This window comes from Setaria viridis, chromosome 8, assembly GCF_005286985.2.
Source record: "Setaria viridis chromosome 8, Setaria_viridis_v4.0, whole genome shotgun sequence".
In the NCBI taxonomy this organism is placed as follows: domain Eukaryota; kingdom Viridiplantae; phylum Streptophyta; class Magnoliopsida; order Poales; family Poaceae; genus Setaria; species Setaria viridis.
Genome location: NC_048270.2, coordinates 22,991,228 through 23,007,201, shown reverse-complemented (window position 1 = coordinate 23,007,201; position 15,974 = coordinate 22,991,228). Strand labels below are relative to the sequence as shown.

Sequence of the window (15,974 nt, the reverse complement as noted above, 5' to 3'; positions counted from 1 at the left end):
CCTTCCCCGACGGGTGCAGATGCCAGGACCGAACACCATCATCATGCCTGGTGGCAACGGCCACCAAGGAGATGCTCGATCGGATCCGAAGGTAGCCGCCCTCTTCCAGCGGACGCGCTGAAAAAGGCCGAAGGCTAGAGCGGAGGAGCGGTGGCCTTGGAACTTGGTCCCACTCCTCACGTTGTTTTTTACTTAACTTAGTTTATCTCATTTACTTCTCCTCACACCCGGTCTCACTTGTAACCCTGGTGGCCTCCTTGCGCAATAAAAGGAGAACCAGGGGCCTGAGACAGGGGGTGAGCTCAAGCGGTCAAAACCCTCACACTCTCCTTTAGAGCATCAGGGCGCACCCAAGAGACTTGGGACCAGCTCCCTCTCTCGCCCTCCTGTAACCCCTATTACAGACCCCGCGTGGGCAACACGAGCAGCTCTCGATACTAGACGTAGGGCTCTTCCTTGCCCGAACCAGTCTAAACCCCGTGTCTCTCACGCCACCATCCAAAGTCTTACGCGCATAAAAGAAATTTACTAGTCTAAGTCTTGATCCGCTAATCTCGACAACAACAGTCGTCTTGTGGGAAAGTTGGGCCATCCCGGTCCTGGAGCAGAGCTCAAGGAACTTGATCCTCCCAAGGGGCTTGGTGAGTAGGTTCGCAAGCTAATCCTTGGTGTTGATGTAGCTCGCCTTGATGCTTCCTTCCTCCAAGCAGCCTCGGATGAAGTGGTACCTCATCCGGATGTGCTTGCTCCGCTCATGGAAAATGGGGTTCTTTGCCAGGGCCAGAGCGGACTTGCTGTCCACCCTGAGCTCCACCGCTCTAGTGTCTGTGGCAAGGAGATCACCGAGCAGTCGGGCAAGCCAAAGCACCTGAGTTGAAGCAGTGGAGGCCGCTATGTACTCGGCCTCGCAGCTGGACAGCGCCACCACCTGCTGCTTGACCGACTGCTAGCTAACGAGGCACTTGCTGAGGAAGAAGAGAATCCTGCTCGTGCTCTTGCTGGTGTCGATATCGCCGGCATGGTCGCTATCGCTGTACCTGACGAAGTGTGCCGCCCCAGGACACCTCGGGTAGAAGAGACCGTAGTCGAGGGTCCCCGCAACGTAGCGGATGATCCTCTTCACGGCCTACCGATGCTCGATCGTCAGTCGCTGCATGAACCGACTAACGTAGCCGACGGAGAAAGCCAAGTCCGGTCGTGTGTGGGCGAGGTAATGAAGGCTCCTGTGACGACCGACCCCTAATCTCCCGAGTCAATCTTAATCGGAGCCCTTGACCTTAGTCATCTGTCTTGTTTTACCGCGCCTAAGTGCTCAGCTATCCGCCCGGTTCCGACCCCAGAAGACCCGACCCCTTCCCGTTCCGCTCCTCTCCCGACCCCGGCAAGCACAGCCCACCGTCGGATCCTGCTAAGCATCCTCAAACGTCCGTTCTTATGCAAGACTCGGATGTATGACGTATACGGTGACGCCTCTGGCACTGGACTCGGATGTGTTCTTATGCAAGACAATCGAGTCATTGCCTATGCCTCACGGGTGTTACGACCTCATGAGCTAAGCTACCCAACCCAAGACCTTGAGTTGGCAGCAGTGATACATGCCTTGAAAATATGGAGACACTACCTAATGGGAGCTCACTGCAACATCTACACCGACCACAAGAGCCTCAAGTACATCTTCACTCAGGCCGACCTCAACATGCGCCAGAGAAGATGGCTGGAGTTGATAAAGGACTATGAATTGGAAGTGCACTATCATCCCGGCAAAGCCAATGTGGTAGCCGATGCCCTCAGTCGCAAACACCATTGCAACTGCTTGTTGTCAGCAGCCTTCACCAAGACTCTGTGCCACGAGATGGGAAGACTCGGTTTGGAGATTGTTTCTCAAGGAACCCTTGGTCACATCATCCTTGACTCAGTTTTGGAAGACCAAATTCGGTCAGCACAAGTAAAGGATGAAGAAATAAAACGGATCATCAGTAAGATCTCAGTAAAGGATGAGGGATATAAGCAATTCCGACAGGACCAAACGGGAGGTGTGCATTATGGAAACCGACTAGTAGTACCAGCCGACCCCGAGCTGAGAAAGCAAATCCTAGATGAAGCTCATCTCTCCAAGTTCTCAATCCATCCTGGCAGCAATAAGATGTACCATGATCTCCGTCAAACCTTTTGGTGGAGTGGAATGAAACCAGAGATAGCTCGGTATGTTTCAGAATGTGACACCTGTCAACGTGTCAAAGCCAGTCATTTAAAGGTAGCAGGTACCCTGCAGCCGCTACCTATTCCCTCTTGGAAATGGGAAGACATCAGCATGGATTTCATAGTTGGGTTGCCCCTTACAATGCAACGATATGATTCCATCTGGGTTATAGTGGACCGTCTGACCAAGACCGCACACTTCCTTCCTGTTCGCACCACCTACACAGTCAAGCAGTATGCAGAGTTGTACCTCGACCGCATAGTTTCCCTACATGGTGTACCTAAGACCATCGTCTCTGATCGAGGAGTTCAGTTTGTGGCACGTTTTTGGGAGCAACTACAGGCATCCATGGGCACCAAGCTCATCCGAAGCTCAACCTATCATCCTCAAACCGATGGCCAAACCGAGAGAGTCAACCAGATTCTTGAAGACATGTTAAGAGCTTGTGTTATCCACTATGACAAGAATTGGGACAAATGTCTGCCCTTAGCAGAATTCTCCTACAATAATAGCTACCAGGCCAGTTTGAAGATGGCACCGTTCGAAGCCCTGTATGGCCGGAGATGCAGGACACCCTTGAACTGGTCCCAACCAGGAGAAAGATAGGTCTATGGCCCTGACTTAGTGGCAGAAGCCGAAGAGCAAGTAAAGGTAATTCAAGCTAATCTCAAGGCTGCCCAATCTTGACAGAAGAGTTACTCCGACCGACGGAGAAGACCCCTGCAGTTCGACCTTGGTGATCATGTGTACCTTCGAGTCTCCCTGACCAAAGGAGTGCAACGGTTTGGAGTAAAAGGCAAGTTAGCTCCCCGCTATGTTGGCCCTTATGAGATTGTGGAGATATGTGGACCCGTTGCTTATCGGATCCAACTCCCAGAACAGCTATCGGCCATACATGATGTTTTCCATGTGTCTCAACTGAAGAAATGTGTCTGAGTTCCAGCAGAAATCTTAGAGCAAGAACAGCTTCAAGTAGAGCCCGACCTGACCTACGCCGAGTATCCAGATCGAGTTCTTGACCAGAAGGAAAGGCACACCCGACGCCAAGTGGTAAAGATGTACAAGATCCTCTGGAGAAACCACACCGAAGATGAAGCAACATGGGAAACGGACGAATATCTGAACAAGCGCTTTCCAGGTTTTCTATCTCGTCAAGGAGGTAAAAACGTCACCTCGCTTTTTGATGTCCGAATCTCGGGACGAGATTCTTTTTAAGAGGGGTAGGCTGTGACGACCGACCCCTAATCTCCCGAGTCAATCTTAATCAGAGCCCTTGACCTTAGTCATCTGTCTTGTTTTACCGCACCTAAGTGCTCAGCTATCCGCCCGGTTCCGACCCCAGAAGACCCGACCCCTTCCCGTTCCGCTCCTCTCCCGACCCCGACAAGCACAGCCCACCGTCGGATCCTGCTAAGCATCCTCAAACGTCCGTTCTATCCACCGGTGGACCCGCGAGATCTTTTTCCCAGATCCTCCGCGACAGGCGCACTCGAGTTGCATGCCCGCTTCAGAGTCTTCCTGCCGCGTGGCTCGTCTTCTCCGACGCCCGCCGCTCAGTTTTGTCTCTGGCAAGCGACCAAGTGGGTTCTCACGCCCCCTTCCCCAATGGCAGCGGAAGCCCTCTGCAACCTTTCTGCAGAACCTCGCCTCCCACGCCCATCATCACGCCGCCAGATCCCGGCCCCAGAGCCCGATGTCGCCCGTATTTTCCGTCACTTCGGCCACAGTCACGCCGCCTGGTCTCCGCTACACGACGATTCCTCCATCGCCAACCCCGACCGCGGCCGCGACAGCTCCTTTCCCCCGCCCTGTCAGAAGCCGCCCGACAATCTGTTGCTCCGCGCTCGCCCGCGCGCCCGCGGCTGCCTGTCTTCTCACCTGTGCGCCCTCGATTCTAGCGCCGTTAAACCGATCGCTTCTATCAAATCTTCCGCACGGCGATGCCCGCTTTCCACCAAATCTCAACTACCGGTCTACCCGCTCCTACGCCGCCCTGACGGCAGAACGCAATGATCGCTGGCGTCACCCCCGGAGTCCTGCACCACCGCCCTCTTCGCTCAATCGCCGCCCCGGCAGAGCACTCCATTGCCTCTCCCCAGCCTTCGCGCCGCTTCCCTTCTCTCTCTCCCGCACCGCTTCCTTTCCTCTGTTCCAGCAGCTATAAAAGGAATGCACCAGCCACCGGAGCTCCCTCCGCCATTGTTGCCTTCAGCCATTCTCTCGCTCTCTGCTCAAGCTCCTAGCGCCGCACACCCAGTCCTGAGGAGCTCTGCTCTCAGATTCTCTCAGTTTTCTCCAAGTCACCCAGCAGCTTGCTCCTCCGTGCTGAGTAAAAGCTCTCTTGTGATCAGCAAGAAGCGCCGCCGCCGCCGTAGCTTTCCCGGTCTCAGCCTTTGTTCAAAGCTTTAGTCCCTCCGCCCAAGTCTGCTTCTTCCCGACCCCAAGCTTTCCTTTCAGGAAGAAGGTGAGTTGCCGACCCCAGTCCGCTTCGCCCGACCCCTCTTATCCGTCCGACCCCGGTTCCGTCTCGCCCGACCCTATCTGTTCCAACGACCCTTATCCGCCTCGCCCGAGGGCTTGGCTGTGATCTTTTTCTTCAACCCGAGGGTGTATGTGTAAAACTTAGGAACCCTTCAGCGCTTGCGTCTGAGGATCCCTAGTTTTCCCACATCCTCTAGTTCAAGGATCGGATCATAAGTTCCTTTCCGACCCTTACCTCTTGATCTTCACCAGCTCTCTTGAACCTCCCCACCCTCCTGCTCTTTGTCGCAAGTTTCTGGGCTCAGGCGAGCCAGTGTTGCTGTTGAAATAACTGTCTATGCTAACTCTAGCATTGCATTTGTGTAGAGCTGCACCTCACCGACGGCTTCTACGAGCTTCACCCGGCGCCAGAAGAAGCTGTAGCTGAGTTCCTGCCCGCTGAAACCGAAGTCGCCCCCGAAGTCGAGCAGTTCCCGTCCTCTTTGCTTGAAGGCAAGCCCCGGTTGCATGAAAACCTTGAGAGTTTTACCAGACTTGCGCATGCCTTCTGTAACATGCTTGTGCATTTACGTATAGGAGTTGTGTGAAACCCTAGATGCATGACTTAGTTGTCCCCATGATCTGAGCACTAGCTGTTGGACCGAGTAGTCGCCTTGCTTAACTAGGAGACGGTAAAAGACGAGTGATCTCCTGTCACTCGCGAGTTGTAGGAGTTGGATGTCTATCTTTCTGTTACAACTATAAGGACGATGGACGGGGCAGGGTTTTGGTAACTCTTTGGTGGATGGATGGTCGCCCCGTCTGTCTATGAAATCTTGCTAAGGCCCGACAGTGGTGGTGTTCGTGATCAAGTGTTTGAAAGTACTAGCCTCATACTTAGTATGGGATGAGGAAGCCTAGTACCTGATTGAACCTAGACGTGAGCGGTCGGCCCATTGTTCTTGGAACGGAGTTTCCCCTGCTGGTTGTCGCACGTGGTGGCAAGCGTGGTTACAGGACGGCAGAGGCCGGGTCTATGGAACCTTGCACCAAAGGAAATGGGCCCGACACGGGTTAGGGGATTGATGGGGAAGGCCGACACAGGAAGCGACCTCCGGGTGCGCGGATGTCGTGAGGCTAGGTTCACCATGCATGGTTAAAGAACTCGAATCGATTCGTCTGCCTCTCACAGTTTGAGATTGCTTGATCGCTATGTCACCCTGAGTAAATGAGGAATCTGATGATGACATGTTTGTTGATATATCTATACCTCTTGTTTGGTTCTATGAATGCTTAGAATAGGTTGCACAACCTAGACTGGTAAATGAACCTAGAACCGGAGCTAAAACTTGAAAATAGGGTTACTTAGTACTTTTGGCAAACAAACCCCTCAGCCAAAAAGCCCTGCATGTCTAGATGGAGGAGTAGTTTTACTCCCATCGGTTAAGTCTTGTTGAGCTTAGTAGCTCAGCCTTGTTGTGGCTCCTGTTTCAGGTGAGGTTGCTGCGCCCGACCTCTCTCTTGCTGGCGCCTGGCCGCCCCAGCTTCCGCCAGGCTGGACGGTCGAGTGGGATCCTTCCTCGGACGGCGAGGAGAGGAACCAGTGATGTCCCGGTTGGCCTCACCAGGGATGTCCGACCCCGACGAAGTCTTCCGCTAGTGTTTTTCTCTGTTGTTTATTTTGAATCTTGTAAAACTCTGATGTTGGATTTTATGGTCGAACTAAATAGGTAAATTTGTCTAACTCAGTGGACTCGTTGTATTCTCTGGAACCACTCACCTTCGTGTGAGTTGCTAAACTCGATCCTTTTCAAGTGGTTAAATCGGATGAAATCCGACGGCACTTCGTGTTAACTTGGTTAGGGCAGGAGTGTCGCATGTTAGGCGGCTTAACCCTGTTTAATCAAGCTAATTCGAAGTGGATCCGCCACAGCTCCCCACAAGACGCCAGTACTGCGTAGCGTCTACCTCCTCCGTCATGCTGTCACGGCTCAGCTTCAGCCTCTCCTCCATCGGAGTGAGAGCTAGGTTACAGTCGGTGAGCCCGGCTAGCTCCACGACGCGCTTGGCATAGGCGCTCTGTCGAAGCGTGATCCCGAAGTCATCCTGGTGCACCTCGATCCCCAGGTAGAAGGAGAGAGGCCCTAGGTCACTCATCTGGAAGGTGGCCTTCATTTCTTCCTTGAACGCCGCCACCTCCGCATCCTTGGTGCCGGTGATCACCAAGTCGTCGACGTAGACACCCACCAGCAGGGCATTTTCTCCATTGCCCCGCCGATAGATAGCCGCCTCGTGCGGGCTTTGCTCGAAGCCCATCCCTTTGAGCGTGGAATCCAACTTGGCATTCCACGCCATCGGTGCCTGCCGCAGGCCATAGAGGGCCTTGCGCAAGCGCAGCACCTTGCCCTCCTTGCTGGGGATCGCAAAACCCGACGGCTGGTGCACGTAGACCTCCTCCTTCAAGTCGACGTTAAGAAACGCCGACTTGACGTCCATGTGATGAACGCGCCAGCCTTCCTGGGCGGCCAGCGCAAGGAGGAGTCCCACGGACTCCATCCGTGCCACGGGGGTGAAAGCATCATCGAAGTCGATCCCCTCTTGCTGCACGAACCCGCGTGCCACCAAGCGAGCCTTGTGCTTGACAATGGCACCGGCTTCATCCCTCTTCAGCTTGAACACCCACTTAAGGGTGATCGTGCGGTGACCACAAGGGAGGTCAGCAAGCTCCCAGGTGCGGTTCTTCTCAACCACGTCCATCTCCAACTGCATCGCGGCGCGCCATGCCACGTGTCTCTCGGCCTCCGCGAAAGACCAAGGTTCGTCGTCGTCGCACGCAAGGTGCAACTGTGCCTCCAGGTTGTGAGGCACCAGTCCCGGCACCAGCTGGTCGCCGAGGAGGTCTTCCATCATATGGTACCGCAACTGCTCGCCATCGTGGTATGCGTCGATGCGCTCCTCGTCGTGAGAGAGCGGAGTAGCGAACTCCACCGGGATCTGCTCGACATGAGCTGGTGTCGGAGTAGACGTGCCCGGAGGGGTGGCTGTCGGTGTTGGAGTACGTGGCATCGCCAGCGGTGGTGGTGCCAACGAGAATCTCGTCGCAGCTGAAGTCGCGGCTGGAGAGCGTGGCGCTACCGGAGTAGCAGGCGTCGGAGTCGGTGGAGGTTCGGGGACGGGGGTAGGCACGCTCGGCGAAGAAGAGCTGCCTACTCCCCCAGCTCCCTCAAAGTGGATGTACTCGACAGTGAAGTCGTCGTATGTCGGAGTTGAACCGTCGTCGACCGCCTTGTCCCATGCCCATCCTCGCCCTTCGTCGAACACAACATCGCGCGCTGTGCGCACACGCTGTGTCTCCGGGTCGAGAATGCGGTAGGCCTTCGAACCCTCCAAGTAGCCAATGAACACTCTTGGAGTGCTCCTGTTGTCAAGCTTGCCGATGTGGCCAAGCTCCTTGGCAAACGCGAGGCAGCCGAAGACCCGCAGGTGGGACACCGCCGGCTTGCGCCCATGCCAAGCCTCGTATGGCGTCCTGTCGTCGAGCGCCTTGGTGGGCGAGCGGTTGAGGATATAGACAGCCGTCAACACCGCCTCTCCCCAGAGAATAGCCGGCATCCCCCTCTGCTTGAGGAGGGCTCGAGTCATCCCCACAACCGTCTGGTTGCGCCGCTCGATGATGTCGTTCTGCTGTGGGCTGTAAGGCACGGAGTAGTGGCACTGAATGCCCTCATCAGCGTAGTACGACACGAATTCAGTCGCCGTGAATTCGCCACTATTGTCGGTGCGCAGCACGTGCAGCTTGTGGCCGCACTCTGCCTCCGCAGCAGCCTGCGTGCGCCTGATGGCGTCCGCAGCCTCCCCCTTGCTGCCGAGGACCATCACCCACAAATAGCGGGAGAGGTCGTCGACGAGCAGCAAGAAGTAGCGTCGTCCTCCGGGTGTGGCCGGTGTCACTGGGCCACACAAGTCCCCATGCACGAGCTTGAGCCACTCCTTGGCTCGGAAGCTCGCCTGCTGGGGAAAGGGGAGCCGCCTCTGCTTTGTCAACACACAAACATTGTAGAACTGCTCCACATGATCGGGACATGGCAGGCCTCGCACCATCTCCTTGGCACTGAGCCGCTTCAGGGCCTCGAAATGAAGGTGCCCGAAGCGCTCGTGCCACTGCCATGCCTTGTCGTCCCGACGAGCAACGAGGCAGAAGGGTTGTGCCACCTGCACATTAAGGATGTAGAGGCGATTTGCACCTCTGGTTACCTTGGCAAGAAGGCGACGACGGCGGTCCCAAATCCTCATGACTCCGTCGTCGATCACCACGCGCGAACCGTTCTCTTCCAGCTGTCCCAGGCTGATGATAGAGTTCCTCAGCGCGGGGATGTAATACACTCCGGTGAGCAGTCTGTGCTCTCAAGACTCGGCGGTGAAGATGACGGAGCCGACGCCCTTGATCTCTACGCCGGAGGCATCCCCAAACTTGACGGTGCCTCGGATGCTAGAGTCAAGCTCGATGAAGAACTCCCGCCGACCGGTCATGTGCTGGGTAGCGCCAGTGTCGAGGCACCACCCCTCAATCTTATCGTTGCTGGAGCAGTCGCCGAGGAAGGCGTGTGCCCTCGACTCGTCAAGGTGGAGGAGAACCGCTACGGCCGATGCCGCTGGAGTTAGCTCGATGCTTGCATGTGCTAGGAGCAGAGCCGGCTCCTCCTCCTCCGCTAGTGTGACGTGAGCCTGGCCGCGTCTTGGCTGTTGACAGTCCTTGGCCCAATGGCCAAGCCTGCCACAGTTGCGGCACACGTCGTCTCGTGGCGGCCTGTGCTAGCCGACGCCACCACCCTAGATGCCTCCTCACGCGCCGCCAGCACCACCCTGGGCGCCTCCTCGCGCGCCGCCCTCGGCGTCTCGTCGCGCCTTGGGCGCCTTGGGTGGCTTGCCGCGCCTGCGGCCGCCTGTCGAGGAAGAAGGCTCCCCCTTCTTCCGATCACCCTAGCGGGCCTCCCACTACTCCTGAGTGAAATGGAGCTTCCCGCCAATGATGACAGGCCCTGAGGGAGGCTGTGACTTGTCGCTGTCGACGACCTTGAGGCGACCTATCGCCTCCTCGATCGACATCCTTGAGAGGTCCAGCAGAGACTCGATCGAGCGAGCGATCTGCTTGTACTTCTCGGGTACGCAGCAGAGGAGCTTCTCGACAGCTCTCTCCTTGCCGTAGGTGTCATCGCCGTACTGCACCATCTTCTGCAACAGAGTGTTGAGACAGAGAGCAAAGTCATCAACGTCCTCACCTGGCTTGAAGGCCAGGTTCTCCCATTCCTTGCGAAGTGCCTGCAGTGTGGACTTGCGGGCACAGTCGCTGTCGATGCGTGCCGCAGCGATGGCATCCCAAGCCTCCTTGGCAGTCCGCTTCTGGGAAAGCGAGAATTGCATCTCGGGCGGGACTGCAGCGATGAGGGCATCCAGCGCCCGTTGATCCTCATCGTAGTCGGCGTCACCGTACCGGACTGCCTCCCACATGTGCCGCCCACCACCGGGGCCGACTTCCCTGACAACAGCCTGGACCCGTGGCGACCATGACAGTGGTCCGGGGAGGGAGAGCCGCGCTACCTGTAAGGGCCGCGCCCTTCGTCGACCCGACCACCGCGCCGCCGATCGAACTCCATCTCCGCCTCCAGCTGGGCTGCCCTCTCCCGCAATCGCTGGACCTCCAGTGTGAGGTCCATGTGCAAGTCGTCCTAGGAGTCGCGGTCACCATGTCCGCGAGGAACACAGTCGTCGCGTGCGCCCGCGGGGGTGCTCGGCTGCCCACTACGCTGCCCGTTCCTGCGCCGCCTCCCTTGCTAGCACGAGCTCTACATCGGTACCGCCATCAGCAGAGGTAGCGCTGCTCATGCTACCGCCACGTAGAGTCTCGAGCTCCGCTGCCACCGCACGTGCAGCATCTACCGCCGCCGCCGCTTCCGCTTCCACCCTTGCTGCAGCCAGCTCCGCCACCGCCAGCCTCGACGCCCTTGCCGCCGCCGCAGCGGTCTCCGCCGCCACTCGGGTATGCTCCTCTGCCGCAGCGAGCTCGGCCTCCTGCCGACACCGCGCGCTCGAGGCGACCGAGTGCTGAGACTGTCCTGCGGACATAGCGCGCCACCGGGGGGCTGCGTGGGGAAGAGGCTGCTTCCGACGAGCTGCCGCTCGTCTGCGTAGAGGGAGAGGAGTGAGCAGGGACAGCCGGTGTTTCTGCTACCGGCTGGGGACGAAAGGTGGCTGGGAGGGTTGTGAGCAAGAGATGTTCAAGCTACAGGAGGAGCCGGCTCTGATACCAGTTGTTAGGATCTGAACTGTAACTCTCATCGAGAGGATGGCACTAGGAAGAGTTGGGGTAATTTTCTAGGTTTTCTTTCCACAGTACCATGTCCAACCAAGGGTTGAGGATACATATTTATAGCTGGCCTAGCAGACAAGCATCAAGGCATATGCTAGTCTAAGATACCTTTTTGATGTTGTCCTATCTAGTCTAAGATGCCTAGGACTGTCCTACCCTAAAAGTAGTCAACAAAAGTGGTGCTGCAGCAAGCATATGCTGCAGCCCTACTATCCTCCAGTCAACACAGCAGCTGGAGCACAAGGTACAGCAGCTGCAGGACAAGGACCAGCAGCTGCAGCACAAGGACCAGCAGCAAGACTTATTCAGCAGTTTCAGTCCTCCACAATTTTGCTGCTAAAATCTGTTTGGACTTATGCTTGATGTCTCTCTCACCTTGAGGAATCTAAGGCTTTCTGAGAATCCATATGCCAACACGTGTATCTTCTGTGTATGTATGAGACATCCTTTGTATTAATGGACGGATTGGGGTTTTGCTTGGCATTAAATTGGCCTTTCCAAACAGACTCGTATTTCTTTTCCAAATTTATGATCTATAGCAGCAGCATTTTTACTAGAATCTGTAGAGACTCCCATAACAAACTAGATTCAACAACCACCACAAACTGACCCTAAGATAAAATCAACTGCATTGGTCAAACTTTGGTCAGACTGTGAGAAGGTAAAGAACATCATTGCTATGATGCCAATCCGTAGCTTTCATCCCAATTTCCCAATCCTATCAGCTATGGATTGAGCACGACAGATCAAATCTAAAAGGATTAATGATGAACTACTTTTTCATTAACAAAGCCTCCTCTCATTTAAAGATATTTAATGATTAAACACATAAAACAATGCAAGATATGCACTGTTTTCTTAAGCCTCAAAAGAGACTTACCTTCCCGTTCAGAAAAAAAAAAGGACACTCATCTTGATTCACATAAATGAAGATGAACACTTCTATTGACCTCTGATATTTGTGTTATTCCCAAAGGCTTAAGTATCCCTAAGAACTATAGCAAAGTCCGGATGTTTTACATCCCCGAGAACTATCTTTGAAAAATCAGTATGTTTTGCAAGGTTGCTTGTAACAATTACACCTCTCAAGATGCATTTTACAATCACCAGATATCAAATAGACAAGGCTGGTCATCTTTCTTGCAGTTACAAAGGTAGATGCACAGCACCGCATCACCGCACAAGGCTGGTACTACTAATCTCATCTGTTGGGAAATGGTATCATTTCTGAATGATCTCTTGAATTTGATCTGGACTCAAGATCGATGCATTGATGTCAAAATTTGCTTCCTCCAATTGTTTGCGCAACTGCACATGGATTACAGGCAAGTAAACATGTATTTCTTCGGTTAATCAAAGAATCCGAGGGGAGAACAATGGGGATGGGGGAAGATGCACATACAGTCCCAAGTATGACAGATTGGCTCTCTGGGCTATATTTCCTCATTTCAACTAGCATGTTCAGTTGCTGCAGCAACAACTCAAATCATGTAATAAGCAGCTTTGATTATAAACAACATGAGTGTTTCAACAAGAATAATGAAGGTGTTGCTTCACCTGTTCTTGTAATATTCGTTGAGCATGTAGTTTTTCAGCCATTTCTCTAGGTCCAAGCTCAGCTTCATCAATAGCCATCTCTTCTCTATCAAACAAATGACCAAAAAAAAAAGCTAAATAAAGGTCATCTAATGGATTGCTCGTTTCCTATTATAACGAATCAAGAACTAATGTATATCTCAAAATCATTAATGTGGGTCACATTCATATTTATATCTAGTATTTGTACACTGATATTAGCGCTATCTCCCTACTATCAAATGTGTATGGAAACACAAAACTAATAACTGAAGCCAAAGGATGTAACATGCATGGTTGTAATTACAAAACTACACAGTCAACTCAAAATATACACAGAGATGAGAGAATTAAAAAACTGCAAGGTGCTCATCTGATTAAGGGAAATGCTAAGCTTTATTGACTCTAAAAAGTCATCACTGGCCCTTTATTTTCTTACATATACCATTTTAGACTGACTCAGGATCAACATATATATAGGAGCAAAGCACTTACTTGGCAACAAATTGATAGAATTTAATCATCAAGTCCTTGTCATTTTCGTAAACAACGTTGACCTTACCTAGGCAACCAATACCAAAACTTGGATCTGACATCCAGAAATAACATGTCAAAATGCATCATGTCAGAACCTGATCATTTCTGCATTAAGGCAAACATGAGTACGGTCGTTTTCTAAAATGCGAAGAAAAAAAACTATATCCTTTTGCAGAAGTACAAGACTAGAAATCAAGATTATTTAAATTCAGCAAGAATTACATTCTTGAATCTTGACATAAATCAAGTACTCCACAAAATTACTTGATAAAAAGCAATAACCAGCATAATAAAATGGATCTGCCTGGCATGTCAAAGCAGTTAGAGTAAAAGGTATTTACTATGTTCTACAACATTTGGATCTTAGCTGAGCATGATTGCATTAATATTGTACCTTCATGCGCTGTAGGTATCTTAAATATCGATTTAACTAAGAAAAAACCGAACCTTTCATTAAAACATTAATTAAAATGGTAATACCTATTAAGTTCCATCTTGAAGCAAAGCAATTTCTGAAGACAAATAAAGTAGAAACTTAAATGCATATGATTTTTCCTTTCACCATTTGGCAGCTACAATAAAATGATACATTATTCAGATTCCTGTTTTTCATTCAGCACATGCACAACAAACCACATGTCTAAATGCTACAGCCTACAGAAAACCACAGATTCAGGTCGAATGCAATTAGCATACCTATGCCCATCTCGCGAAGGATCTCCTCTTGTATCTCAGTGGTCACGGCCACAGCCTCCTACAAGCAGAGCAAGATACACCCATACTGTAACTTGCACATACATGTCAAGGCCTTCACATGCAAATTTGCGCTAAACCAACCCCAAAATCCCCTCAAATTTTCCCACATTTCAAGGTCCGAACTGAAATTTGGAAGTGACCCAAGACAATCGAACTGTGTGAGCGAAATGCCGAGCTAATCAGGAATAGAAACAGGTGCGCCAAGCAAAAACCCAAACATTTCAAGAACCACCCCCAAAGAACCCATCCCCCTAAGAGACACTGCGAGCGCTAAAGATGAGTAATGGCGCCTGAATTGCTCAGGCATCGCACCTGCTTGTCCCTGACGGCGTCGGCAATCCGCTGCTTAACCTCTGGAAACACGGGGGCCAAAGAACAAAGATTAGTGAAGTCAGATGGGAGGGGACGGGGAGCAAACCGGAAATGCGGCGAGGCGGAGACCGACCGGGGAGGGAGGTGAGGAAGGAGAAGCGGGAGAAGAGGTGGAGCAGCTGCTCCCTCGTCATCATGGTCTCGCCGCCGACCGCCATGTCCGTTTCTTCCCTGCCGCCCCCTTCCTGCTCTGCGACTGAGAGGCTTGTGGTTCACTGGTTCTGTGGTGGTGGCGTTTCTTTTTCTTTCTCTCCTTTTTTTTTTTTGCCGTTAGTTTGGAAAGAGTATAAGCACTCGTTTAATGGGCAAAAGTAAACCTGGACCGTATGTGGTGTGCCCGTGTGGACATGGGCCATAAAGAGCCCGTTTGGATTATACACTTGGGCCAAACTTGTATGGAGTTACTACATTGAGGGAGGCACACTCAGCCCACTCAACTTTCCAGTGCCAACAAAATTGTCAAAAATTAAAAAATTACTACTCCCTCTATTTTTAGAAATATGAAACCTAGGATAAGCTAATTTGTTTATATAGCCCTCAAAAGAAGTTTAGGATAGACTAACCAGTGAATACAATATTATTAGTTTCCGATGCTGGTACCTTTTCTTGTTAAAAATACTTATTTTGGACATCACCACTACATGAGTTAAAGATTTTTTTTGTTTTTTAAATTGCAGAGGGTGATTACTTTTCTTCATAATTTCTTATCAATTGGTTAATGGTTTTTTTTAGTTTGAACTGGACGTTTCTCAAGGAAAACATATTAGCAATCAAAATTTACCCAAAAAAACATCAGTCGCTTCATGAATATTCCTAGGGGTTAAAAAGCCTTGGCTATTCCAAGTAAAGAAAACCAATAATCACCTGTCATTTACAAAAAAGGAACACTCGGGATATTGGAATGCTACAGTGCACTAACCCAGCCATATGGTGGCAACACAATTATTCTTAATATTATGAAAGTATGTTTTGAGACAAATACACGCTATAATTCTTGTCATATATCTAGAGTACAAACATTTGAAATATATGTCAGTATAGTGCGAGTTTCTCAACATCATGTGTACGCATGTGCCCAAACATGTATTTGTGGCCAAAGTCCATGTCTTTCGAGTCGCATGTAAACTCACATATCCTACTATCGAAATATTTGTCACTGTTGACTTTTAGTCACGATGTTTAACCATTCGTGTTATTCAAAAAATTATGTAATTACCATTTATTTTATTTTTGACTTACTTTGTCATCAAAGGTATTTTAAGCATAACTTATCTTCTCGTATATTTGCAACAAAATTTTGAATAAGATGAATGCTCAAACATCGTAGGAAAAGTTAACAAACAAATATTTCGATACTTCGATACGGAGCGAGTACTTTGTAAGATTTTCCATCACTAAGATGACTGATAAACAATAACATCGAACATCAGCATGCATGCTCAGGACAGCTACTAATACACAATGACTAAATAATAAACAGTTTCTTACTAGTACTTCAGGTAGTGGAATATATGGTTAAGCGAGAAGCATTCTCAAGCTACTCGGTGCCCAGTTACCCACGTTGTCCGTCCCAATCAGCGTGAGAAGAACGCGGGTGGATCGGATAGGAGGAGCGAAACCAAGCGTATCTCCGGCAAATCTTTGACTGCTTGCAGCGTGCGAAAACGACAAGCTTGGATGGCTAGCTAGGGCTTCATCGATCAATTA

At 51.4% G+C, this 15,974-nt stretch overlaps 1 protein-coding gene across 1 annotated transcript; it reads right to left on the bottom strand.

Moving 5' to 3' along the window:
• Window positions 1-11,940: 11,940 nt before the first annotated feature.
• On the bottom strand, window positions 11,941-14,525 carry LOC117866267 (uncharacterized). The gene is made up of 7 exons (XM_034750432.2): window positions 14,341-14,525; window positions 14,208-14,248; window positions 13,836-13,893; window positions 13,098-13,191; window positions 12,585-12,669; window positions 12,430-12,495; window positions 11,941-12,335 (listed from the first exon to the last, which is right to left on the bottom strand). The coding sequence occupies exons 1-7, from the start codon at window positions 14,423-14,425 to the stop codon at window positions 12,249-12,251; spliced, it is 516 nt and encodes a 171-aa protein (XP_034606323.1). The 5' UTR covers window positions 14,426-14,525; the 3' UTR covers window positions 11,941-12,248.
• Between the last annotated feature and the right edge of the window lie 1,449 nt (window positions 14,526-15,974).